This window comes from Melanerpes formicivorus, unplaced genomic scaffold, assembly GCF_026170545.1.
Source record: "Melanerpes formicivorus ecotype bairdi unplaced genomic scaffold, bMelFor1.0.p_v2 SCAF_80, whole genome shotgun sequence".
Taxonomy (NCBI): domain Eukaryota; kingdom Metazoa; phylum Chordata; class Aves; order Piciformes; family Picidae; genus Melanerpes; species Melanerpes formicivorus.
Window position 1 is genome coordinate 2,062,722 of NW_027142432.1, and position 27,358 is coordinate 2,090,079.

Genomic DNA, 27,358 nt, shown 5'->3' on the forward strand with positions numbered 1-27,358 from the left:
TCCTGTTCCTGAAGGTTATGATTACAAACACCATGAACACTACAATTACAATGCTAATCACCACAAGGATTCCACCTCTAACCCACACTCGTAGATTCAGACCTGAGAACCAATTGTTTGGATTCAGCCAGCTCAGATCTTTGTTCAGTGCTTGCCATGTTGAATCAATCCTCACCTGTTGTGTATTTGCTAGCTGCAGTTCCAGCTGATGCTTCAATGTTTGGACATTATATTTCAAGGAGCAATCAAAGGCCCCATGTAAATGTGACCTGAGTGAGTTCCAATCATGCTGAGAGTCATTCCAAGACAAGGATGTTACACACATGTCCTGCTTGTGATATTCCCATCACACTGCAGTATCATATGGGTCCGCAAGACAGCTTGTTGGTCTCCTAACCAAACAACGCTGGCCTCAAGCATGCATAACCTTGCCATTATTTTCTCATCTATAGCTTCCTGCAGCTGCAGATCATTTGTCACATTGGTCAATAAAGTTCTCACTGTGTCACAGTTTGTATGCCCTTTGTCAGAGCTGTAACTGAAGCAGCTGGGGATGCTAATATTATCACAGCTGGTATTATAGCAAACATTAGCCATCCCACAAATCTTTTTGTCCTTTTTCTAGAATCCTTTAGTCCCTGGTCTAATAGCCTGAGAACATGATCCAATCCACTTTCACTCTCCCACCCTCTTGTCATATTCACTGGGATCCATGCCTCTGCCCTTCTTCGAAAGGGAATGATCATGCTCCACTGATCAATGTCCTTATTGTAATGGGTTGGGGCAGACCCCTCCCCACCACGGGCAGAAATAACGACTCAGACAAACGGATTGCAAAAGTGATGGAAAGTTTAAATGGGAAAACAATAAAAACAACAATGAAAGTTTTACAGAGAACCACAAGCACCGTGACAAAAGAGAGAGATCCCAGAACATACCCAAGAACATCCCATCCCCACCTGGGGGTACACCCAAACCCCCCAGGGCTCTTTCCTCCTCCCCCCACCAAACCCAGCCTTAGGCCTGAGCAGGCCCAAGGGAGGCAGCTCATGCCATTTTACCTAGGCAGCAGCAGGGGACAAAAGAGGAAGTGAAGACCCCGTGTGGATGTTTTATAGGGGAGCAGGGCATTATGGGAATGCAATACCTGTTTTCCTGTAACCACCCCCCTTGGCTGGGCCCACCCCTTGGGACCTTGCAGGAGTGGTCTGTGCAGTGGCATCTGGGCCAGCACCCAGCCTAAACCACCACACTTATCAATAATACAAGACTTAAAGGTAATATTGCTACAACTAAGATGATAAATGCTTGCTTCATTATAGATTGTACAATCAAGAGCTATTCCTAACACCTATGGGTGGGTAGTACACACAGTAGCAAAGGAACTAGAAAGTACAGGTTCTACTAAGATGCCTTTACACCTACGAGGTGGTGGAGTCACCATCACTGGAGGTGTTTAGGGGGAGACTTGATGGAGTGCTTGGTGCCATGGTTTAGTTGATTAGATGGTGTTGGATGATAGGTTGGACTCCATGATCTTGAAGGTCTCTTCCAACCTGGTCTATTCTATTCTAGTCTAGTCTAGTCTAGTCTACTCTACTCTACTCTACTCTACTCTATTCTACTCTACTCTACTCTAAATAGTTCTCTTTACCAATGGTAAAGCTAACCTCCACAACTGTTTCCTTATCACAGTTTCAGTACCATTCCATGAGAGCTGTGACACAGGGCCTTCCCATAATACACAAGGTGATTTTATCTTTGTGGATTCACATCAAGAGATACAAGAGTTAGCCTCTTACACCACCCTGTCAATCAAAGATAGAAGCAAGAAAGAAAGAAAGGAAGGAAAGAAGTTTCAAACAGTTTTTACAACAGACATGAGTTTTGATTGGCTAATGGCACCAATCTGTTTTACACCATCATTAGACACCAGTAGCATATTGGACACTACATTTTGAATCAGTTATGTAAAATTACACAAGGTAAAAGAGTAGCAATGCTGAACCCCATAGCAAATAGGACAAAATTCGTTTCATCCCTGTTCCTGCTGGAAGACAGGAGAACAAATCCATAACCTACACCCTGCCCCAACAGTCCTTCAGTTGGAACTGAAGTTTCCCTATGTTCCATGAGGTGGTAGTTGGAACTCTCCTTAGCAGCTTGGATCCCCACAAGTCCATGGGACCAGATGGGATTCATCCTAGGGTGCTGAGAGAGCTGGCAGATGAGCTGGCCAAGCCACTCTCCATAATTTTCCAGCAGTCCTGGCTCACTGGCGAGGTCCCAGAGGACTGGAAGCTGGCCAACGTGGTGCCCATCCATAAGAAGGGCCGGTTGGATGAGCCAGGGAATTACAGGCCTGTCAGCCTGACCTCAGTGCCAGGCAAGATCATGGAACAGGTCATCCTGAGTTCAATAACACAACACTTACAGGATGGCCAAGGGATCAGGCCTAGCCAGCATGGATTTAGGAAGGGCAGGTCCTGCCTGACCAACCTGATCTCCTTCTATGATCAGGTGACCCGCCTGGTGGATGTGGGGAGGCCTGTGGATGTAGTCTACCTGGACCTCAGCAAGGCCTTTGACACCGTCCCCCATAGCAAACTGCTGGCCAAGCTGTCAGCCCATGGCTTGGATGGGAGCACACTGCGATGGGTTAGGAACTGGCTGGAGGGCCGAGCCCAGAGAGTGGTGGTGAATGGTGCCACATCCAGCTGGCAACCAGTCACTAGTGGTGTGCCCCAAGGATCAGTGCTGGGCCCTGTGCTCTTTAACATCTTTATTGATGATCTGGATGAGGGCATTGAGTCCATCATCAGTAAATTTGCTGACGACACCAAGCTGGGGGCAAGAGTTGATCTGCTGGAGGGTAGAGAGGCTCTGCAGAGAGACCTGGACAGGCTGGACAGATGGGCAGAATCCAACGGCATGAGATTTAACACATCCAAATGCCGGGTTCTGCACATTGGCCACAACAACCCCATGCAGTGCTACAGGCTGGGGTCAGAGTGGCTAGAGAGCAGCCAGGCAGAGAGGGATCTGGGGGTGCTGGTTGATGGTAGGCTTAACATGAGCCTGCAGTGTGCCCAGGCAGCCAAGAGGGCAAATGGCATCCTGGCCTGCATCAAGAACAGTGTGGCCAGCAGGAGCAGGGAGGTCATTCTGCCCCTGTACACTGCACTGGTTAGGCCACACCTCGAGTACTGTGTCCAGTTCTGGGCCCCTCAGTTTAGGAAGGATGTTGACTTGCTGGAACGAGTCCAGAGAAGAGCAACAAAGTTGGTGAGGGGTTTGGAACACAAGCCCTATGAGGAGAGGCTGAGGGAGCTGGGGCTGCTTAGCCTGGAGAAGAGGAGACTTAGGGGTGACCTTATCACTCTCTACAACTACCTGAAGGGAGGTTGTAGACAGGCTGATGATGGTCTCTTCTCCCAGGCACCCAGTACCAGAACAAGAGGACACAGTCTCAAGCTGCGCCAGGGGAGGTTCAGGTTGGATGTTAGGAAGAAGTTCTATACAGAAAGAGTGATTGTGCTATGGAATGGGTTGCCCGGGGAGGTGGTGGAGTCGCCGTCATTGAAGGTGTTCAGAAGGAGACTTGACGGGGTGCTTGGTGCCATGGGTTAGCTGTTTGGGTGGGTTGGATTGGTTGATGGGTTGGACACGATGATCTTGAAGGTCTCTTCCAACCTGGTTTGGTTTATTCTAATAAAGGTTTATTCTAATAAAGTGAGAGCTTCCTTCCAGATTCAAATGAATCTGCAGGGATAGGAGGAAGGTAGAGTCCTTGAAAGATGTCTTCTGTGATGATGCTGTGAGGAAACTTTTTTTCCAAGGGTTGCAGCCTGCAAAACTTGAGAGGTCTTTTATATTATAGCAAGACAAATCCATCTGTCAATACATCAAGGAATCTTCAGCATTTGAGTTTAAATGAGAAACACAACCTCAAAACATACAAAACTGCTATTGCCAGGTTTCATACACACACAGAGGTTCTCTGAGCCACCCTCTCAGGTGCTGTCCCTGAAAGAGTTGGCTTAATTGCTTTGAATGGGCCTGTAAGTACCCTTGATTGTTACAACTTCTTTCAAAGCCAAGCTAAACACAAACCCTTTTTCCCAAACCATGTTCCCTGCACACACACATACCCCACCTTATTTTTTGTTTGGAGTCCTTAATGATTCACCCTGAGAACAGGGTGCCCTCTGACCTGACAAATGGACCAACCCCCTGCTGGTATCATGAGATGCCAGAAGGGCAGAGGGTAGAGAACCTCAGGAGTCCTCTCACAAGTCCTTTATTACAGCTTTGCAGAGTCCCCAGCATGACAGAGTCTTAGAGTGTCCTTAACATCACAAGGCCCAGGAGCCCTTAACAGAAGTAGCTAAGAGGAGTGGAAGTCCCTAACCCAATCTCTCTTGGCCAAAGTACCTCATTTTGGTAGACTTTCTTCCCTCTCCCATTGATTCATGGCAGCAGTAGAATCCAGCCCTGTGTACAAACTAAAGCATGCTCCAATCAAAGGTGCCAGTACCTCTGGCTCATGCAGGAACTTATTCTTGGCTCACACAGGAAAACAACTTTGCAGCTTGGAGTTGGTCAGCAGAGAATCAGAGGCTCTACACATGGCCCAGCAGCTGCCCTTGTTTGCAGAACAGCAGCTGCAGGACAGGAAAGGAGGAGAAGCAGGGAATTCTAAAGCAAGGGATCAGCACCACCTGGCATCCAGCGCTGGCTCACCAGCCCTAAAAGCTTTCTGCAGTGGGGCAGCTCCACACCCCCAAGTTGCTCTCACAGTTTGAGAGTTTCCCAGGCCCACCTGCAGTTGCACTTCCTTAGCTGCTTCCCAGTTCCTTGTCCAAGTGCCCTTCTGGGGTTCTCTGCACGTTGGATAGCTCCAAACTGTGCCTGTTGCAGTTATTTGTGGGGAGAGGTCTCTCCAGCTGAAGACCATGACATTTGCACAGGCACTTTCAGCTCCCAAGGCAGCATCTTGAGCACAGGACTTGTGGATTTGTGCAGCAGTTCAGCCAGCTCCAGCTTGCGTAGCAACAGCTCACGGTTCTGCCAGGCACACTGCTTAGAGCTGCAGAGCTAAGTTCAGATCCAAGTGTAAGACAAACATCCTGGGGGAACATTTCTGGGCACTGTGCTGAGGCACAGCATCCTTTCTTGCAGTGATTTCACTCTTTGCACTCTCAAATATGCTGACAACTCAACACTCAGAGAAATCTCTTCCCACTTCTGTGTGGATGGAAAGGCTGAGGGAAGCCCCAGGTCAGCAGGAATGCATGAGGAACACTGCTGAGCTAGGGAGAAGACTTTTGGAAGCCCCAGGCCTGCTGGAAAGCAGCAGAGTTCTGTAGTGGAAAGCTGGCAGAAGCTCTCCAAGGGCTTCCAAACACCTCCCTGAGATCCCTTCTGCACCCTCCAAAGATTCTGAAAATGAATTCTAGAACACTCCAGGCCCCCCAAAACACCTAACATTCCTTGACACTATGAAAAAAACACTGAGATGTCCCTGAGAACACTCCCAGCAAGACACTCTCCAGACTCTTCTGAGAATCTCACTTTGACCTCCCTGAACTGGGCACACAGCTCCAGCCCCATTCCTAGGAAGCGAATGCCCTCAGCATTTGGGCATTGTGGGCAGGAATGTCTGAAATAAAAGCAAACAGACAGGATTTGGGTAACTTTGGCCTTGTAGCAATACAACTGGGCAATGGACAGAGGAATTTTTACCCTTGGGGATGAACCAGAAAAAAACGTGAAGCTCAGCCCAGCTCCAATGGCAGCTCTGGCTATGCCAACTCAGCACTGTAATTCTTCTCATCAGCACTAATTGGTGTTCAGAAGGGCAGGAGGTGTTTGTTCCTGCTGGACCCCCAGCCTCTGAGAATTGCAGAGGAAAAAAGAGGTGATTTTGGTGGTGGAAAGGCCTCCTCAGAAGGGTCATGATTATACCAACAGACTCTGGGTGCATCTATTTATGCCTCTCCTTCCTTGCAGGCTGATCTCCTGTGTGTGCGCAGCGGTGCTTGCTGAGATATCCTTTCTGGGTGAAGCTCTTGCCACACTCAGCACAGGTGAACGGTTTCTCACCAGTGTGCACACGACGGTGTTTGTTGAGGGTGCCGCTATGAGTGAAGCTCTTGCCGCAGGTGACACAACTGTACGGTTTCTCACCGCTGTGGGTGCGTTGGTGCTGGATGAGTATAAAGCTGGCGGTGAAGCTCTTGCCACACTCAGCACAGGTGAAAGGCCTCTCCCCGCTGTGGATGCGGCAGTGGATGGTGAGACTGTCGCTACGTTTGAAGCTCTTGCCGCAGTCCCTGCAGGTGAAGGCCTTAGTGCTGTGCACAGTGCGGTGCTTGTGGAGGAGAGACATCTGTCTGAAGCTCTTGCCGCAGTCCCTGCAGGTGAAGGTCTTCTCAGTGCTGTGCACACTGCGGTGCCTGGTTAGGCTTGCACTCTGAGTGAAGGTCTTGCCACAGTGGGCACAGCTGTAAGGTTTCTCACCACTGTGGATGAGTTGATGCTGGATAAAGTCAGTACTCGTGGTGAAGTTCTTGCCGCACTCACCACAGGGAAAAAGATTCTCTCCAGTGTGGATGCGGCGATGGATGGTGAGAGTGGAGCTGTGTTTGAAGCTCTTGCCGCAGTCCCTGCAGCTGAAGGCCTTCTCACTGCTGTGGGTGAGGTGGTGTCGCCTCAGATGAGAGCTCTGCCTGAAGAGCTTACCACAACTATCACAAGAGAAGGGCTTCTCTCCAGTGTGGGTGAGGCAGTGCCGGGTGAGATTAGCGCGATAGGTGAACCTCTGTCCGCAGTCAGCACAGGTGAACGCTTTCTCTCCAGTGTGGGTGCGGCGGTGCTTGATGAGCTCAGAGTTCCAGCGGAACCTCTTGCCACAGTCACCACAAACGAAGGGCCGGGAGCCAGGCTGTGGGCAGTGGTGCTTCACTAGCTCTGAGCCACCTGGGAAGCTCTGCCCACACTCAAGGCACTGATTCAGCTCTTTGGGTGACACTGAGGGACCTGCTCTGGCTTCATCCTCCTCTTCAAATTCCTTTTCCTCCTCATCCTGATCACCTTCATCCTCATAGTTATCCTCCTCTTCATACTCGTTGGCATTACAGTCATCATTCTCCTCAGCATCACCATCCTCCATCTTGTCCTCTTTCTCCTCCTTCTCCTCACCCTTCAGGCTGAACTTAGGCTGCTCCAACTTGATCTCTGGGTGCTGCTTCTCCTCCCAGCTTTTGTCTGAGACCTTCTGTGAGGCCATACTGCGGGAGGGAGGGGTCACAGCTGTGCAATAGGGAAGATGGAAGCACTTGAGCCCAGGACCTCAAACCCTCAGATCCTGCCTGGCTCATGACACTCCCTGACTCCCAACACCCAGATGGAGAAGAGAATGCAGAGGGGACCTCAAACCTTCAGTTTCTGCCACAGTGTGGGCTCAGACCTCTAATACCTGTGCTGAGACCCCAGCTTCCTGTGATCAGTGCCCTAAGGTACCCTGGGGCTTACAAGTGGTCTTGTCCCACTCTCCTCGAGCCTGGTGGAATTGGCAGAGTGGTTCCTGCCCCAGGCCCTGTCCTTTGATCTCTCCTGGCTCACACGATGGAGGCAGCAGCATTGACCAATGAAAGACCAAACCACCTTCAACCTTCTCCCACCACCCTCCACGTCCCAACCCCAAACATCACCTCCTGCCATACAAATGATCCCCCACAAGCCTGGGGAGTTCCCAAACACCAACACCTGAAGTGTCTCAGAGCCCCCAGAGGGATAAAATATGGTGGGCAGGAGGAGGTCGAAAAGGGAGGAAGGTGCCCTGGGAATCTGGGATTCTGGGGGCTGGGGTTCTGCTGTTGCCCCACTCTGGATTTCTTACCTGCTGGGCTGATCCAAGGGGCAGATCTGCAAACTCTGCTCTTCCACAGCACACAGGGGCAGGGATGATGGAGAGAGAGGGACACAGGTCCTGCCACAGAGAAGCAAAGGGCTCAGAAAGGACTGACCTGCAAGGGATGGCTCAGCACTGCCCAGGATCAGGCAGCACAGCTCAGCCTTGCTGGGGGCAGCTCCCAAGCCCAGCAGCACAGCCACAGCACACAGCCAGGGCTGATCAAGATGGGAGACCTCAACAAGTGCAGACTCAACTCCTTGCCCAGCACACAGCCCCCAGCACACAGCTGCAGGCCAGCACCACAACACAGCTGCCTCCACATAGCCTCTCCGAGGCCTTGCCTAAAGTTTCCTCCCACTGCCTGCCCTGGCCTCTGCTGCCTGCAGCTGCCTTTGCCATCAAATCTTGCTCTTGCCACAGCTCTCCTCCCTCACCCTACCCCCATCACACTCACTCTGTGCTCACCTTTGCCCTGAACACACCTCTCTGCTGCTCACTCCCCAAGACAAGACCACAGTAGCCCTCAGGACACACACAAAGGGAGATTCATGCTTTCTGGAGGTGCATCAAAGGGGAAAGTGACTTGCTCAGCTTCTTGCTAAACCTCTTTAGCCCTCATTGAGATGCTGGAGGAGTCTCTGGCTCCTGCCCAAACCTCACACCTCCAGCACCCTTCACACACCTGCAGCCCAAAGACACTCAGTGGAAAGAGTTTGGCTTCTTCATTCCCTGACCATTTCTCTCAGCTTGCTCTTTGCAGTTCTCCTGGAGCTGCCACTCCACATCCCCAGAGAAAAATGAGGTTTCGTGGGAGGGCACAGTGCCCATGGGCTGCTGTTCGTCTCCCAGCTGACACAGGCAGAACTGCAGCACAATTCACTCCTTTCACCTCCTCAAATGCTGCCAGATTCTGCCATTCCCTGCACACACATTTGCCACCTGGGCCCTAGATCCTCTCTCCCCTTTTGGGGGCACAAGGCCTAATTCCTGCCTGAGCACACCCAGGCCCCTCTCTCAGTCCCAGCCCATCCATGGCCCTGCTGCCTTGGCTCTCCCATGGCCCTGTGTCCCCAACCTCCACTGCCATTGCAGCTGGAAGGTTGGAGTGGGAAATGCTGTGGCTGAGGAAGCATCTAAGCAACTGGGCTGGAAGCAGCAGCACAAGAATGGAAGGGGCCTGAGACTAAAGGCTGGGATCAGCTGGAGGGCTGAAAGAACAGCACCAAGCCAAGGGGGGGTTACAGATGAGGGCTGGGGAGGGACCCTGCAGACACCTCAGGCAGCAACTGATGAGAGCAAGGGGGACAGAGAGGGAGTAAGATCTCAGCTGACTCCTGCCATGGGGTATGGCTGGGATGTGTGGCTAAGAGCCCTGAGTGCCTGCTTGGGCTGGGCTGGATGTCAGAAGGGATCAGGGGATGTCAGGGATGTCAGTCCTGAGCCAGGCAGGGTTTTGGGCTTTGAGCTTCTGGGGTCAGCTGCTGCCAGCACCATTGGAGGTAGGAGCCAGGCAGAGCCACACAGCTGCTGAACTAAGCTCTCCCACCCCCTGCAGCCTTCACCCTCCATCTCTCCATCCAGTGCTCCATCTCCACTCACTTGCTGCCCTGAGAGTCCCCAGGGTCCCCACAAAATCCCAAGGGATGATTTACATATCCATCATGGCCCAATAGAAGTCCCTGGATGAGAACATGGAGGAGAATCCCTGTGGTGAGTGGAAGGCACTGGGATGTCTTACACCAGCGAGTAGAGACCTCCAGAAGGGACAGTAGAGTCCAGAGCTACACCACAAAGTGTCATCTAGCTTAGTTCATTCCCACAAGGCCTGCACCCACTCTCTACAAAGGAACAGCACAGGATCTCCAACCTCCTATGCCCTTCCTCTCTGCTCCCAGGAACAGCTTCTGGGATCTCTCTCTGCAGAGGAGCTTTGAGGCCTTGGCAATGCTGCCAACTGCGGCCTGGAGCTCCCTGGCTCACCTGGGAGCTGCCTACCAGAAGCCGTAACTGCAGCTCTTGGGTATGGGGGAGGAGGGGCAGAGAGGCATGGGGGAGGGGGAAGGCATTTGGGGCCTGGGGTTCTGGACTGCTTTGGTGGAGCTCTGGAGGAAGCTTTGGCCTAGGGAGGTTGCTTGGCTCCCGTGGCCCAGGCGCACTATGGATTGTTGTGGATTGGATGCTTTGCACTGTAGGATGCAGCTCTGAACAGCACAGCCATGGAAACTGCCCAATTCTATCCAACCCTCTGGGCACAGCTTGGCATCAACTCCTTTCACAAGGCTCAAAGAGAGCCTCTCTGCCTCCTGAAACCTAAGGCAATACCCTGCAGAACAAGTTGGAGGAGCTCAAGGGGACAAGCTGCAGAGGGGGCCCAGGGCAACCTCCTGAGCTTCAACAAGAGCAAGGGTAGGGTCCTGCCCCTGGCCTGGCACAATCCTCACAATCAGGACACGCTGGGGGAGAAGGGGATAGGAAGCAGCCCTGCAGAAAAGCACTGGGGGGTGCTGCTGGACAAGAAGCTGGACAGGAACAGACAGGGGGAGCCTGCAGCCCACAAGGCCAAGGGCAGCCTGGGCTGCACCAAAAGCAGCATGGCCAGAGATGGACAGAGGCCATCCTGGCACTTTGCCCTGCTCTGCTGAGACTTCACCTGCAGCACTGCAGCCAGCTCTGGAGCCCTCAACACAGGAAGGACATGGACCTGATGGAGAGGGCCCAGAGGAGGGACACAAAAATGATCAGGGGCTTGGAGCAGCTCTGCTACCAGGACAGGCTGAGGGAGCTGGGAGTGATCAGCCTGGAGAGGAGAAGAGAAGGCTCAGTGGAGACCTAAGAGTGACCTTCTGGTACCTCAAGGGGACTACAGTAAGGCTGCAGAGGGACTCTTTGCAAAGCCTGCAGGGATAGCACCAGAGGCAATGGCTTCAAACTAGAGCAGAGCAGATTGAGATGGGAGGTGAGGAACAAGTTCTGCACCAGGAGGCTGCTGGAGCACTGCAACAGTTTGCCCAGGGAAGGGGTTGAGGTCCCAGCCCTGCAGATGTTCAAGGTCAGGCTGGACAGGGCTCTGGGCAACCTGAGCTAGTGCAGGATGTCCCTGCTGACTGCAGTGGGGCTTGGACTGCAGCACCTTTGCAGCTCCCTGACAACCCAAACCACTCCAGGATTCTAGGAGTCTAAGGGCAGCCTTCAGGGAGAGCAGGAAGAAGATGAGGCAGAGGAGGACAAGGAAGAGGACAAGGAGGAGGAGAACCAAAATCCCTTCCAAACTCCTCCAAACCTCTGCCAAATTCCTGGAAAGCTCTTCCAGCTCTGCAGAGTTCATTCCAAAGAGAGCTGAGGGAGTTGCTAGGCTCAGGGATGTCTTGCACACTCTGCACAAATGCTCCAGAAGCTTTCCAAGTGCCCTCAAAACCAGCAGCACAGCTCTGCTGCCACACAATGCCAGGCTGCAAGGGACCCCAAGGCTCAGCTGCTCCAACCTTGCCAGCTGACACTGGCCTGGAAAGGAGCTGTCCCAGCCCCCTGCCAAGCTGAGCCTTCCAACTCTGCCCTGCAGGGCAATCCACCACTGCCCTGGGGAGATGATTCCAATGGCTGACTGGCAGGGAAAAGCTTTTGCCTCTGCAAGGCACTGTGCCACTTCAGCTCAACTCTTGCAGCTCAGAGCCTGCCCCCATGCTCAAGAAGCAGCAACTAAGGCCAGAGCCAGACCCTGAGCCCAGCACCAGCCCCTGAGCTTAAGAACCAGCAGTGAACATCAGAACCACTTCCCAAGCTCCAGTACCAAGCCCAAACCTCAGCACCAGTCCCCAAACTCACACTCAAATCCAACATGCAGATGCAGCTCCTGGGCCTGATCAGAGCCAGCAACTAAGCTCAGAACCACTTCTCAAGCTCAACAACCAGACCCCAAGCTCAGCACCAGCCCCTGAGCTTGAGAACCAGCAATTAAGGTCAGAAACCCTTCCTAAACTCAACAACCAGTCTCTGAGCTCAGTGGCAGCCCCAGAGATTAAGAACCAGCCCCTGAGCCCTGAGCCAGCCCCCAAGCCCAAGAAGCAGCCCTGAGCTCAAGGAACAAGCTCCTGAGCTCAGACCCAGACCCTGAGCCCAGAACTAATTCCTGAGCTCAGAGCCGGCCCCTGAGCTCTAGAACCAACCCCCAAGCCCAGAAACATTTCCCAAGCTCAAGAACCAACCCCCAAGCCCAGAGCTGACCCCTGAACCCAAAACCAGCAAGTAAGGTCAGAACCAATTTCCTTAGCTCAAGAGCCACTTCCCAAGCCCAGAACCAGCCTTCAAGCCCAGCACCAGCCTGCAACTTCAAGAACCAGCAGCTAAGGTCAGAACCACTTCCCAAGCTCAGGAACCAGCCCCTGAGATCAGAGCCAGCCCCCAAACTCAAGAATCATCTCCTGAGCCCAGAGCCTCACCCCTGAGATCAGAGCCAGCCACTAAGGTCAGAACCACTTCCTAAGCTCAAGAACCAGTACCCAAGATCAGACACAGACCCCAAGCCCAGAACCACTTCCAGAGCCCAGCACCAGTACCCCTAGCTCAAGAACCACCAACTAAGGTCAGAAGCCCCCAAGCTCACACTCAAATCAAAAGTGCAGACTCAGCTCCCAGGCTCAGAGCCAGCAACTAAGGTCAGAACCACTTCCCAAGCTCAAGAACCAGCTCCCATGCTCAGAAGCAGCTCCCAAGCTCAAGAATAAGCTGCCAAGCTCAGACCCAGCCCCCGAGCCCGAGAGCCTGCCACTAAGGTCAGAACCACTTCCCAAGCTCAGACCCAGCCCCCGAACCTGAAAGCCTGCCACTAAGGCCAGAACCACTTCCCAAGCTCAGACCCAGCCCCCGAGCCCGAGAGCCTGCCACTAAGGACAGAATCACTTCCCAAGGTCAGCGCCAGCCCCTGAGTGCAAACACCAGCCCCCAGCTCAGTGCCAGCAACTAAGGTCAGAAACCACATCCCAAGCCCAGAGCCAGCCCCCGAGCCCAGAGCTCAAGAACAGCTCCCTCACCTGCTCCTCACCAGCCCTGCTCTCCAGACCCTTTCCCACCTTTATTGCCCTTCTCTAGGCCTGCTCCAGAACCTCAAAGTCCTTCTTGGAGTCTGGGGCTCAAAACTCACCCCAGCATTCCAGGGGTGGCATCCCCAGGGCTGGAGGACAATCCCTGTCCTGGCCCTGCTGCCCACAGCACTGCTGAGACTTGCAGAGCACTGCAATTGCTTTGCTCACTTGCAGCAATCATTTCCTTCCCTTCCCAGCTCACTGCACAGCAAAGAGCAGCAAGGGAATTGCTTTGTCTTCTGCTGAAGCTCCTCCAAGGAAGCTGCAGGAATTCTCACCAACAAAACCATCAACAACAGGCTGCCCCCAGCCCAAGCCAAAACTTTCAGTCCCAGTCAATGCACTTCCTCAGCCACAAACAGACACTCAACAGCTCAGCCTCATTTGGTTGCCTGCCAGCAAGCATTTCCCCAGAGGAAGAGCAGCTGCAGTAGAGCAGTCTGCTTCTGACCATGCTTCCTGCCAGCACAGCTGACAAAAAGCTCTGCACAGCTCTCAGCCTGCAGCCACACAGCAAAAGCTCCTCCTGCCCTGAGCCTTTCTGTGCTCAGGAGGCCTGCAGAGAAACTGAGAATCACTCTGCAATCCCCCAGGGAATCTTTGTGCCTCAAGAGATTGCAGAGCACAGAGGCCTTGGATGCCACCACCCCCAGCACAGCCAAACTGCCCCACAGCTGACACCAGCCCCAGGCGCTCCCAAGCTCAGGCTCAGCACAGCACCCACGCCTGACACCCCCACGGCACCCAGCACACAGCCTGCCCACAGCTCCCCCCCGCGCCTGGCCCTCAGCCCAGCCGCTGCCCTTCAGCACAGCAGCCGCCCGGCACCTGCCACCACAAAGCCTCCAAACCCCCAGGGCTCCCCCACACACCCCCACAGCAGCCTCTGCTGCAAGCCACACCCCACGCTCACCACCACCTCTCCTGCACACAGCAGCCCCCACAGCGCCGCTGCCACCTCAGCTCTGCTGCCAGCCCAGCCCCCAGCACAGGGACACAGGGACACAGGGCCAGGGACAGCCCCTGCAGCCCACCAATGGCACCGCCTGCAACACAGCAGCAGCCAAAGGGGGCCTGCAGCTGCCCCCACCAGGGGGAGGCAGCAGCACAAGGAACCCCACAGAGCCCCCACCCCAACCCCACCCGTGGCCCCACACCCGCACAGACCCCTCCCAGAACAGCACAGACGACGCTCACCGACCCTGCATATCAGAGCTCCAAAGCTCAGATGCAGCTCCCAAGCGCAAGCAGCAGCGCAAAAGTGCAGACCCAGCCCTCAGGCTCAGACCCAGATCAAAATCCAGACCCAGAACCCAACCTCTCACATTGTAAATTCAAGGCAGGTGAAAAGCTCACACTCAGCTCCTATGCTCACCACCTGCTCCCATGCTCAGAACAGCTTCCCGAGCTCACAGCCAGCCCCCAAGCTCAAGAACGAGATCAAAAGTGAGACCCAGCTCCCAAGCTCACATTCAGCCAAGCTGAGCCAGCCCCCAAGATCAAAAACCAGCAACAAAGGTCAGAATCACCTCCCAAGCTCAAGGACCACCTCTTGAGCCCAGAGCCTGCCCCTAAGATCCAGAACCAAGATCACAAGTGCAGACCCAGCTCCTAAGCTCAGAGCCATCTCCCAAGCCCAAGAACCAGCTGCAAGCTCAGATCCAGTCCCCAAGCTCAAGAACCAGCAGCTAAGGTCAAAAGCAGATCCCAAGCTCAAATTCAAGGACTCAGAGAATCCATGGAAAACCACCTCCTAGCAGGGGGAGTCAGCAGCACAAGGAACCCCACCGAGCCCCCACCCCAACCCCACCCGGGGACCCACAACCGCACAGACCCCTCCCAGAACAGCACAGACGACGCTCAACAACCCTGCACACCTCTGCCCTACCCCACAGCCCCCCCTACGACAACCCCCAACACCGCGGACCCCCACAGCTGCACAGAGGTCCCCACAACCACAGCGACCCCCCCCCAAACCGCACAGGCCCCAAGCGCCAAGCTTGCAGAGCTCCCCCGGACCTCACAGACCCACCCCCACCCCGTACCCCACGGATCTTCCCTGGATCCCACGGACCCCCAAGCACATATCCACAGAAGTCCCCAACCAAACCCCACCGATTCCCCCTAGATCCCCGCAGAGGCTCCCCCCCCAGTCCCCAGGACCCCTGCCCCACAATCCCTTCCCTCACCCAAGTGACCCTCCCAACCCCTCCCAGCCCCCCAGAGAGCATTCCCTGATCCCCATCCCATGACTCCCAACTCAGCCCCACAGACTCCCTCACCCCACCTGGACCCCGGGACAAGGGGGAAGCAGAACAGCAGAAGGAGGAAGAGGAAGAGCTCAGCGCACAGGGAGCCGGAGGCCCCGGCAGGCTGCTGGCAAGCACAGAGCGCTGGGAGGGAGACCCCGCCCCGGCCCCTCCGGCTGCTGCGGCCACGTGTGACGGGGAGCAGAAGCAGGCCGCAGGCTGGAACAGAAGCCCCGCCCACGAGCGGAAGGCTACAGCCAATCAGAAGCGCCGACCGAACGGCAGCTCCTCCCCCTGGGCGCTGCCGAGGCCCAGCCAGGAGCTGCCCCTGCCGGCCGCGGCCGCCATTGTTGCTGCCCCGTGGGGAGCGGCAGCGGGGCCGGAGCACGGGAGAAGTGCCGGAGGTGCTGGCGGGCGAGCGGCAGCTGCCAGCTGGTGAGCTGCGGCGGGGCGGGAGGGGCTGAGGGGGCCGGGGAGCGCTGAGGGCGGCGGCAGCGCAGCGGGGAAGGCTCTGGCCGCGTGGGGCTGCCGGGGGCGTGTGTGGAGTTGGGGGTCGGGAGGGGCGCGGGGGGGCAGGGGGCTCCGTGGGGCTGGGGCAGGCTCGGGGAGGGTGAGGAATTGTTCTGTTTGGCTTTGGCCAGGGGCAGGGGGGTGCTGGCGGTGCTGGGGGCCGCGGGGTTGGCTCCTGAAGCTCTTGGCTGTTTGCAGTCTGTGCTGTGCAGGATGTGCATTGGGACAGCAATGGGGGGGGGCGGTGAGGTGTCAGAGAGCGGCCGGGAGGGACGGGGTCCAGAGTGCAACTCTCATCCCAGCCCTGCTGCCCGCACTCAGCACCAGGCGGGGCTGGCACTGGCACTGGGGGTGGGAGTGTGCTGGGGCGATGCAAAGGGCTCCATGGGGATATTGATGGCTATGGATCAGCTTCACCTCTCTCTGAGCTGTACAACTCCCCCCAGAGCCAAGAGAGCCAACTGCAGTGCCCAAGGGAGCGGCAGCGGTGCCGGAGCGCTGTGGGCGGCGGCAGCGGAGCGGGGAAGGGTCTGGGTGGGCCCCGGGGCATGCTGAGAGCCGGGGAGCGTTGAGCTGCTGGGCCGCGGCGCTGCGCGGGGCGTGCAGATCTCAGCCTTGTGGTTTTCTTTCCTTCCTTCGTGTTGGAGTCCCCAGGTTCCTACTGCCTGCTGCGGAACATCTTGGGGCTGCCTCCAGCCCTCGCAGCAGCCTCTCTCGGGTTGCACTCAGATTGGTTTGGTCTCAGGTTGGCTTTGAGCTTTTTCCCTTAGGCTGTGAGCTGAACGCAGCTCAGGAAGAAAGTTCTGACTGCAGGCTGGAGAGAGAGGACTTGGGGCCGCAGGAGGAAGTTTGAGGAGGGGTTTGGAGGAGCCCAGAGCGCTTGTGCAGGGCAGAGACACAAATAGGTTCCTGAGCCATAGCCGCCGCCCCCAGCGCTCCCCGGCCCCGCAGCCCCTCCCGCCCCGCCACACCTCTCGACCCCGCAGCTCTATCGCGACAGCGCTGTCTGCGCGCACAGCCCAGGCACTGCTCCAGCGCTCCGCAGCCTCTTGCCAGGAGGCAGCCACAATGGCGGCCGCGGCCGGCAGTGGCAGGTCCTGGCTGTGCCTCGGCAGCGCCCAGGGGGAGGAGCTGCCGCGCTCCCACCGCCTCTCATTGGCTAAGGCTGCCCGGCCGTGGGCGGGGCTTCTGTTCCAGACTGCTTCCTGCTTCCGCTACCTGTCACACGTGGCCGCAGCAGCCGGAGGGGCCGGGCCGGGGTCTCCCTCCCAGCGCTCTCTGCTCGCCAGCAGCCTGCTGGGGCTGGCGGCTCCCTGTGCGCTGAGCTCTTTCTCCTCCTCCTTCTCCTTCTCTGCTTCGCTCTTGTCCCCGGGTCCAGGTGGGGTGAGGGAGTCTGTGGGACTGAGTTGGGGGTCATGGGGTGGGGATCAGGGCATGCTGTTTGGGGGGCTGCGAGGGGTCGGGAGGGTCACTTGTGTTGTGGAAGGGTTTGTTGGGTATGAGTCTGTGGGGCTGGGGCGGGGAGCCTCTGCGGGGATCTAGGGGGAATCGGTGGGGTTTGTTTGGGGGGCTTCTGGGGATATGTGGTTTGGGTCCGTGGGATACGGGGGAGATATGTGGGGTATGGGGTGGGGGTGGGTCTGTGAGGTCCAGATTTGCTCTGCAAGCTTGGCGCTTGGGGCCTGTGCAGTTTGGGGGGGTGTTGCTGTGATTGTGGGAACCTCTGTGTGGCTGTGGGGGTCTGCGGTGTTGGGGGTAAATCGTGGGGGGGGCTGTGGGGTAGGGCAGAGGTGTGCAGGGTTGGTGAGCGTTGTCTGTGCTGTTCTGGGAGGGGTGTGTGTGGTTGCGGGGCCGCAGGTGGGGTTGAGGTGGGGGGTTGGTGGGGTTCCTTGTGCTGCTGAATCCCCCTGCTGGGGGCAGCTGCAGACTCCCTTTGGTGTGGTGGAAGGTGTCTGTGGGCATGGCAGGGGTTTGGAGCTGTCTGCTCTTTGGGGTCCCTTCCAGCCCAAAGCATTCTCTGAATGCTTCAATTTGGACACTTAGCAGAAGTGCAATGAAGGGAACTTGAAATAAGCAAAGTTGTGGAACTGGCTCTGAGCCTGGGGGCTGGGTCTGAGCCTATTTGCTGGTTCTTAGCTGGTTCTTGCTGGTAGCTGCATCTGAGCTTGGGATCAGTTTCTGCACTTTAGATCTGCTTGTGAGCTGGGGGGCTGGCTGTGAGCTTTGGAAGTGGGTCTGAGTTTGTCTTCTTGAGGTTGGTAGCTGTGTCTGAGCTTGAGATCTGGGTCTGCATTTTGATCTGAGTGAGACTGGGGACTGGGCCTGATCTTGATGGCCTGGTCTGAGCTTTGGAGCTGCTTCTGAACATGGGAGCTGGGTCTGAGCTTGAGAAATGGTTCTGAGCTTATTTGCTGGCTCTAGAGCTTGGGGGCTGGCTCTGAGTTTGGGGGCTGGTCCTGGACTCTTGATCTGGGTCTGAGCTTGGGAGCTGAGTCTTAGATTAGGAGGTGGCTCTGACCTTGGGAGCTGCTTCTGATCTTGGGAAGTGGTTCTGAGCTTATTTGCTACTGGTTCTTGATCATGGTGACTGCATCTGAGCTTTGGAGCTGGTTCTACCCTTTTGATCTGGCTCTGAGATTTGGATGTTCTCAACTTAGTTGCTGGCTCTGAGCATGGGGGCTGGGTGTGAACTTGTGGGCTGGGTGTGAGCTTGACCCTTTCTTTGAATTTAAAATGAGAGAGTTCAGCCAGTTGGAAGTTGAAGCTGAGCTGCTTTTCACTGCAGTGCTTCAGAGTTTGTGATGCTCCAAAGGCAGATCTCAAAGAGCTGCTGCAAGAGTTGAGCTGAAGTGGCACAGTGCCTTGCAGAGGCAAAAGCTTTTCCCTGCCAGTCAGCCATTGGAATCATCTCCCCAGGGCAGTGGTGGATTGCCCTGCAGGGCAGAGTTGGAAGGCTCAGCTTGGCAGGGGGCTGGGCCAGCTCCTTTCCAGGCCAGTGTCAGCTGGCAAGGTTGGAGCAGCTGAGCCTTGGGGTCCCTTGCAGCCTGGCATTGTGTGGCAGCAGAGCTGTGCTGCTGGTTTTGAGGGCACTTGGAAAGCTTCTGGAGCATTTGTGCTGAGTGTGCAAGACATCCCTGAGCCTAGCAACTCCCTCAGCTCTCTTTGGAATGAACTCTGCAGAGCTGGAAGAGCTTTCCAGGAATTTGGCAGAGTTGTGGAGCAGTTTGGAAGGGATTTTGGTTCTCCTCCTCCTTGTCCTCTTCTTTGTCCTCCTCTGCCTCATCTTTTTCCTGCTCTCCCTGGAGGCTGCCCTTAGACTCCTAGAATCCTGGAGTGGTTTGGGTTGTCAGGGAGCTGCAAAGGTGCTGCAGTCCAAGCCCCTCTGCAGTCAGCAGGGACATCCTGCACTAGCTCAGGTTGCCCAGAGCCCTGTCCAGCCTGACCTTGAACATCTGCAGGGCTGGGACCTCAAGCCCCTCCCTGGGCAACCTGTTGCAGTGTTCCAGCAGCCTCCTGGTGCATAACTTGTTCCTCACCTCCAATCTCAATCTGCTCTGCTCTAGTTTGAAGCCATTGCCTCTGGTGCTGTCCCTGCAGCCTTACTGTAGTCCCCTTCAGGTACTAGAAGGTCACTCCTAGGTCTCCACAGAGCCTTCTCTTCTCCTCTCCAGGCTGATCACTCCCAGCTCCCTCAGCCTGTCCTGGTAGCAGAGCTGCTCCAAGCCCCTGATCACTTTTGTGTCCCTCCTCTAGGCCTTCTCCATCAAGTCCCTGTCCTTCCTGTGTTGAGGGTTCCAGAGCTGGCTGCAGTGCTGCTGGTGAAGTCTCATCAGAGCAGAGCCAAGTGCCAGGATGGCCTCTGTCCATCTCTGGCCATGCTGCTTTTGGTGCAGCCCAGGCTGCCCTTGGCCTTGTGGGCTGCAGGCTCCCTCTGTCTGTTCCTGTCCAGCTTCTTGTCCAGCAGCACCCCGCAGTCCTTTTCTGCAGGGCTGCTTCCTATCCCCTCCTCCCCCAGCCTGTCCTGATTGTGAGGATTGTGCCAGGCCAGGGGCAGGACCCTGCCCTTGCTCTTGTTGAAGCTCAGGAGGTTGCCCTGGGCCCCCTCTGCAGCTTGTCCCCTTGAGCTCCTCCAACTTGTTCTGCAGGGTATTGCCTTAGGTTTCAGGAGGCAGAGAGGCTCTCTTTGAGCCTTGTGAAAGGAGTTGATGCCAAGCTGTGCCCAGAGGGTTGGATAGAATTGGGCAGTTTCCATGGCTGTGCTGTTCAGAGCTGCATCCTACAGTGCAAAGCATCCAATCCACAACAATCCATAGTGTGCCTGGGCCACGGGAGCCAAGCAACCTCTCTAGGCCAAAGCTTCCTCCAGAGCTCCACCAAAGCAGGCCAGAACCGCAGGCCCCAAATGCCTTCCCCCTCCCCCATACCTCTCTGCCCCTCCTCCCCCATACCCAAGAGCTGCAGTTACAGATTCTGGTAGGCAGCTCCCAGGTGAGCCAGGCCGCTGCAGGCCGCAGTTGGCAGCACTGCCAAGGCCTCAAAGCTCCTCTGCAGAGAGAGATCCCAGAAGCTGTTCCTGGGAGCAGAGAGGAAGGGCAAAGGAGGTTGGTGATCCTGAGCTGTTCCTTTGTAGAGAGTGGGTGCAGGCCTTGTGGGAATGAACTAAGCTAGATGACACTTTGTGGTGTCCCTCTGGACTCTGCTGTCCCTTCTGGAGGTCTCTGATCTCTGGTGTAAGACATCCCAGTGCCTTACACCGACAACAAGGATCCTCATCCATGCTCTCATCCAGGGGCTTCTGTTGGGCCCTGCTGGCTGTGTAGATCAGCCCTGGTGACGTTGTAGGACCCTGGGGACTCTGAGAGGGCAGCAAGTGAGTGGAGCTGGAGCACTGGATGGAGAGATGGAGGGTGAAGGCTGCAGGGGGTGGGAGGGTTTAGTTCAGCAGCTGTGTGGCTCTGCCTGGCTCCTACCTCCAATGGTGCTGGCAGCAGCTGACCCCAGAGGCTCAAAGTCCCAAACCCTGCCTGGCTCAGGACAGTTCTCTATCCCCTCCTGACATGCAGCACAGCCCAAGCAGGCACTCAGGGCTCCTAGCCACACAGCCCAGCCATCCCCCATGGCAGGAGTCACCTGAGGTCTCACTCCCCTTCCTCTCATCAGCTGCTGCCTGAGGTGTCTGCAGGGTCCCTCCCCAGCCCTCATCTGTAAGCCCCCCTTGGCTTGGTGCTGTTCTTTCAGCCCTCCACCTGATCCCAGCCTTCAGTCTCAGGCCCCTTCCATTCTTGTGCTGCTGCTTCCAGCCCAGTTCCTTAGATGCTTCCTCAGCCACAGCATTTCCCACTCCACCTTTCCAGCTGCAGTGGCAGTGGAGGTGAGGGACACAGCGCCAAAGGACAGCCAAGGCAGCAGGGACATGGATGAGCTGGGACTGAGGGAAGGGCCTGGGAGTGGCCAGGCAGGAATTAGGCCTCATCCCCCCCAAAAAGGGGAGAGGATCCAGGTCCCATGTGGCAAATGAGTGTGCAGGAAATGGCAGAATCTGGCAGCATTTTAGGAGGTGAAAGGAGTGAATTGTGCTGCAGCTCTGCCTGTGTCAGCTGGGAGATGAACAGCAGCCCATGGGCACTGTGCCCTCCCACGAGACCTCATTTTTCTCTTGGGGATGTGGAGTGGCAGCTCCAGGAGATCTGCAAAGAGCAAGCTGAGAGAAATGGTCAGGGAGAGAAGGAAGCCAAACCCTTTCCAGTGAGTCTCTTTGGGCTGCAGGTGTGTGAAGGGTGCTGGAGGTGTGAGGTTTGGGCAGGAGCCAGAGACTCCTCCAGCATCCCAGTGAGGGCTGAAGAGGTTTAGTGAGAAGCTGCCCAAGTCCCTTCCCCCTTTGCTGCATCTGCAGAGAACGTGAAGCTTCCTTTGTGTGTGTCCTGAGGGCTGCTGTGATCTTCCCTTGGGGAGTGGGCAGCAGAGAGGTGTGTGCAGGGCAGAGCTGAGCACAGAGTGTGTGGGGTGGGGGCAGAGCCAGGGAGGAGAGCTGGGTCCAGAGCAAGATCTGCTGGCAAAGGCAGTTGCAGGCAGCAGAGCCCTGGGCAGACAGTGGGAGGAAGCTTTAGGCAAGGCCTGGGAGAGGCTGTGTGGAGGCAGCTGTGTTGTGGTGCTGGCCTGCAGCTGTGTGCTGGGGGCTGTGTGCTGGGCAAGGAGCTGAGTCTGCACTTGTTGAGGCCTGCCATCTTGATCAGCCCTGGCTGTGTGCTGTGGCTGTGCTGCTGGGCTTGGGAGCTGCCCCCAGGAAGGCTGAGCTGTGCTGCCTGGTCCTGGGCAGTGCTGAGCCATCCTTTGCAGGTCAGTGTTCTCCTCTGAGCCCTTTGCTTCTCTCTGTCAGGGGCTGAGTCCTCTCTCCATCATCCCTGCCCCTGTGTGCTGTGGAAAAGCAGAGTTTGCAGATCTGTCCCTTGGAGCAGCCCTGCAGATAAGAAACCCAGAGTGGGGCAACAGCAGGACCCCAGCTCCCAGCATCCCAGAGTCCCAGGGCACCTCCCAGCCTCTTCCACCTCCTCCTGCCCACCACATTTCACCCCTCCAGGGGTTCTGAGGCACATCAGTTGTTGGAGTTTAGTAACTCCCCAGGCTTGTGGGAGTCAGTTGTGTGGAAGGAGATGATGTTAGGGGTTTGGACGTGGTGGTTGGTGGGAGAAGGTTGAAGGTGGTTTGGTCTTCATTGGTCAATGCTGCTGCCTCCATTGCCTGAGCCAGGAGAGATCGGGCCAGGAAACACCCTGCCAATGCCACCAGGCTCGAGGAGAGTGGGACCACTTGTAAGCCCCAGGGAACCTCAGGGCACTGATCACAGGAACCTGGGGTCTCAGCACAGGTATTGGAGGTCTGTGCCCACACTGTGGCAGAAACTGAAGGTTTGAGGTCCCCTCTGCATTCTCTCCTCTAGCTGGGTGTTGGGAGTCAGGGACTGTCATGACCCAGGCAGGATCAGAGGGTTTGAGGTCCTGGGCTCAGGTGCTTCCATCTTCCCTATTGCAGAGTGTAATGGGTTGGGGCAGACCCCCTCCCCACCACGCGCAGAAATAATGACTCAAACAAACAGATTGCAAAGGTGATGGAAAGTTTAAATAGAACAGTGAGTGCGTGCAGGAAAAAAACTAGAAATACAGTGACGAGAGAAAAGAACCCAAAACAGACCCAGAGAAATCCCATCCCTACCTGAGGGTACACCCGAGACCCCCAGGGCTCCTTCTTCCCCCTCCCATTGCTAGGCTAGTCTCAGCTGGCCAGATCTGAGACTGCCCATCCCTCCGTGGCCTTGGGCCTAGCAAGGCCCAAAGCCAGGAGATCTCTCCCCCATGTTACCGACTGACGGAGGAGGAAGAAAAGAGGAAGTGCCAGACCCCGCCGCAAAACTTATAGTGGTGCAAGGGATCATGGTAGGAAATAACCTAATTCCCTGTGTCCACCCACTGGGCTGGACTTCTGGACACAGGAAACACCCCTGTAGGAGAGTGCACCCAGCCCAAACTACGACACAGAGCTGTGACCCCTTCCTGCCACAGCACGGCCTCACAGAAGGACCCAGACAAGAGCTGGGAGGAGAAGCAGCACCCAGAGATCAAGTTGGAGAAGCCAATGTGCAGTCCCAAAGTAGAGGAGGATGGGGAGGAAAAAGAGGACAAGACGGAGGATGATGCTGAGAATGACAACTATGAAGATGAGGATAATGATGATGATGAAGATGACCAGGATGAGGGGGAGGAATGTATGGAGGAGGATGAAGCCAGAGCAGGTCCCTCAGTGTCACCCAAAGAGCTGAATCAGTGCCTTGAGTGTGGGCAGAGCTTCCCAGGTAGCTCAGAGCTGGTGAAACACCACTGCCCACAACCTGGCACCCGGCCCTTCGTTTGTGGTGACTGCGGCAAGAGGTTCCGCTGGAACTCTGAGCTCATCAAGCACCGCCGCACCCACACGGGAGAGAAAGCTTTCACCTGTGCTCACTGAGGCCAGAGCTTCACTCTGCGCGGCCATCTCACCCGGCACTACCTCACAAACACTGGAGAGAAGCCCTTCTCTTGTGACAGCTGTGGCAAGCGGTTCAGGCAGCTCTCTACTCTTAGGCGATACCACCTCACCCACACCAGTGAGAAGGCCTTCAACTGCAGGGACTGCGGCAAGAGCTTCAAACAGAGCTCCACTCTCACCATCCATCGCCGTATCCACACTGGAGAGCATCTCTTCCCCTGTGCTGAGTGCGGCAAGGCCTTTACCACGAGTACTCTGTTCATCCAGCACCAACTTATCCACAGTGGTGAGAGGCCGTACAGGTGTACCGACTGCGGCAAGAGCTTCACCTGGAAGGCAGACCTCACGGAGCACCGTCGTGTGCACACTGGCGAGAAGTCTTTCAGCTGTGCTGAGTGTGGCCAGGCCTTCAGCCTTAGGGACACTCTCATTCACCACAACCACACCCACACTGGTGAGATGCCTTACACCTGTGCTGACTGCGGGAGGAGCTTCAGCCGCCAGGGCCATCTCATTGCTCACAGCCGCACCCACACCGGTGAGAAGGCTTTCACCTGTGCTGAGTGTGGCCAGGCCTTCAGACATAGGAGTACTCTCATTCACCACCATCGCACCCACACCAGTGAGAAGCCTTACACCTGTGCTGACTGCGGGAGGAGCTTCAGCCGCAGAGACCATCTCATTTCTCACAGCCGCACCCACACCGGTGAGAAGGTTTTTACTTGTGCTGACTGTGGCAAGAGCTTCAGTCGCAGGGATCATCTCATTGTTCACCACCGCACCCACACTGGTGAGAAACCGTTCACCTGTGATGCCTGTGGGAAGAGCTTTAGCCACAGGGGCATTCTCACTCGCCACCGCCACACCCACACCGGTGAGAAGTCTTTCACTTGTGCTGATTGCGGTAAAAGCTCCACCCAGAAGCGCTCCCTCAGCAAGCACCGCTGCACCCGCACCAGAGAGTAGCCTGCACTGGAGGGGAGGCATAACTCCACCTAGAATCTGTTGGGTAACCGTGACCCCTCTGAGAGGGCCTTTCCAGAACCAAAATCATCCCTTTTTCCTTTGCACTTCTCAGGGACTGGGGACACCAGCAGCAACAAACACTTCCTGCCCTTCTGAACACTAATTATTGCTAATGAGAACAATTACAGTGCTGAGTTGGCACAGCTGGAGCTCCCAGCTCCCAGTGGAGCTGGGCAGGGCTTTGCCAGGGTCTGTCTGGTTCTTCCCCAATGCTTTGTGTCTCCCTGGGGGAAGAAATCCTCTGTCCATTGACCAATTGTCTCAATAAAACCCAAAAGTTACCCAAATCCTGTCTGTTTGCTTTTATTTCAGATATCCCTGCCTCAATGCCTGAATTTTGGGGCATTTGCTCCCAAGGGATGGGGTAGAACTGTGTGCCCAGTTGAGGGAGGGGAAAATGAGTTTCTCAGAGGAGTCTTGAGGGGCATCTCAGAGGCATTCTTCAAGGGCTTTCAGGTGATCTTAGGCGTTTGGGATTTGGATGGTCCTGGGACTGACTTTTGAGATCTTTGGAGGGTGTAGGGGGAAGCTGATGGAGATCTTTGGAAGAACTCAGAAAGCTTCTGTTGGCTTTCCACTCTGGGGCTGGAACAGGTTGAAGGGCTAAGAAGATGTTAAGCTGCCTGTTCCTCCCCAAAACAGAAGGGAGGGAAAAATAACACACACGAATCAAAAACCCCTCTGGGTTGAGATAAGGACTTGAGATAAGATCAAAAGAGTTGAATCGAAAGGAGATCCCATAATGCACACTGACCTGAGGCTGTTTGCAGAAAGAAGCACAGCAGTGAGCAGCAGCAGCCAGGAGTTAAACCCCTGCAGCCCTCCCCCTCAGCAAAGAGCCAGCATTTGAGAGCCAGAACCCAACAGCAGCAACCAGAACAGGAAGCCTCTCATAGTGCAATCTGAACTTCAAGCCCTGTAGTACTTTGCTCCAGCCAGCACTGTCCCTGGGAAGGTGGCATGAGGCAGGATGGTGTGGAGTAATGGCAGCAAACTTTCAGCTTAACCTTTGATATTCCCAAGCCCTCATTCTGTGCCACCTGCACCATGCCCAGCAGCAATCAGCAGCACACCTCAGGCACTGTCCATTCTCACTCCACAGGAGGTTTCTTTGCAGTACCCAGAGAGCTGTTCACTGCAGGTGCTCTGCAGCTCCACTCTGTTCCAGCACAGTCTGGATCAGTCGATGCCCAGTCCAAATGCTGCAAATGCTGGGGCTGTGTTTCCAGCTCTGGGGCAGTCTGAGTCCAGTGACTCCTTCCATGCCTCCAGGCGAAAGGAAATTGTGGCTTGCATCCCAGTACTCAGCTTCCAACACATCCAGGTGTGGGGATCCTCCTGCCACACCAGAAACACAGATGGGTTCCACCCCTCATAGTTTGATGGTGTCAGAGCACTCTGGGCACCTGTATCTACTAAAGCTTTATCCTCTCATGGGTTCAACTTGCCAGGCCATTGGTTCTGTGTGATCCAACAAACCAATTTGTCTCTCCCCTCCATCTGGTTGGAGGCAGAGCCCCTCTAACTTTGCCTTGGGTCCCTTGCATCTCGTGAAGATGCTTTGGGAGTCCTTCAGGAGGACCAGAAGCCATTTCAGCTTCCCTGCTCTTCTTCGGCCATTTCCCAGTGGACACTGAGGCAGCATCTCTGGGGGGACAATTCCCCTGTAAGTCACAGACTCCTGCAGCCAGGACTGGATTGGGTTTTCCCTTCCACTTGGTCACGTCCTCCCCATGGTCACACAAGTAAAGCAGAGGGTGTGCTGTGCTGTGTGCCTCCCAGATTCTCTCCCTTGGACAGGGGAGCAGCTGCTTCTCATGGCTGAAACACAGGACTGTACAGGTGGGGAATAAAAGCTTCTACTGGAGCTGATGGAACTCCTGGGACAGTTCCTTCACAGCTGAGACACAGGCCTGGACAGAGGAGCAGAGATTTCCTTTGCCTTGCTGGGGCCTGCTGCTTGTTTCATCCACTGTTTGTCCTCGGCCATCTTCCAAAGCCAGAGATAAGAACCAAGCCAGCAGCCCAGGCTCTTTCTCTTGTTCCCATGGGGACCCTGATCCCTCCTGGTCCTTTGCAGGATCAGCTGCTTTCCTTGTAGGCTTCTTTTTCCCTACAGGAGTGTTGTAGATGTGCCCTCGGGAATGAGCAGCAAGGATATCAATGAATAGATATATTGGTAGTCTATTGATATACAAACTATGCAGCAGGGGACTTAGTTTCTATTCACAGGTAGCAGTATTGGGTTGGTGGAACCACCTCTGCAGAACGTTTGTGCCTGGGCACTTCAGAGGAACCAAATGAGTTATAGAATTTAGAGTTGAAACTGATTGGAAAAGCAGTGGGGGAGGGGTTGGTCGGTGACCGGCAAACCCTCAACCCAGGACAGTTTCAGCACTACCTGAACCCAAATTCTATAAAGCAAAGGTTTGGCTTCCTCACGAGCTGAGAACCTCATGAAATCTTTCCTTGGTGATGTGTTTAGAGTCCTGACAGCGCGGCACGGCTGTGCCCTCATGAGGAACTAGAGAACGGCGCCGACCGCGTGGCTGTGCCGC

The 27,358-nt window shown here is 55.7% G+C and overlaps 2 protein-coding genes across 2 annotated transcripts in view; one reads left to right on the forward strand and one right to left on the reverse strand.

The window, feature by feature from the left end:
* Window positions 1-24,911, forward strand: part of LOC137454319 (zinc finger protein 850-like) — a 103,856-nt gene extending 78,945 nt beyond the window's left edge. Inside the window, 1 exon segment of the mRNA XM_068164370.1 lies at window positions 23,755-24,911. Coding sequence (XP_068020471.1) covers window positions 23,755-24,740 — 986 coding nt within the window. The 3' untranslated portion in view covers window positions 24,741-24,911.
* On the reverse strand, window positions 5,927-7,291 carry LOC137454409 (zinc finger protein 180-like). Its single transcript, XM_068164451.1, has 2 exons — window positions 7,046-7,291; window positions 5,927-6,913 (listed from the first exon to the last, which is right to left on the reverse strand). The coding sequence occupies exons 1-2, from the start codon at window positions 7,289-7,291 to the stop codon at window positions 5,987-5,989; spliced, it is 1,173 nt and encodes a 390-aa protein (XP_068020552.1). The 3' UTR covers window positions 5,927-5,986.
* Window positions 24,912-27,358: the final 2,447 nt, after the last annotated feature.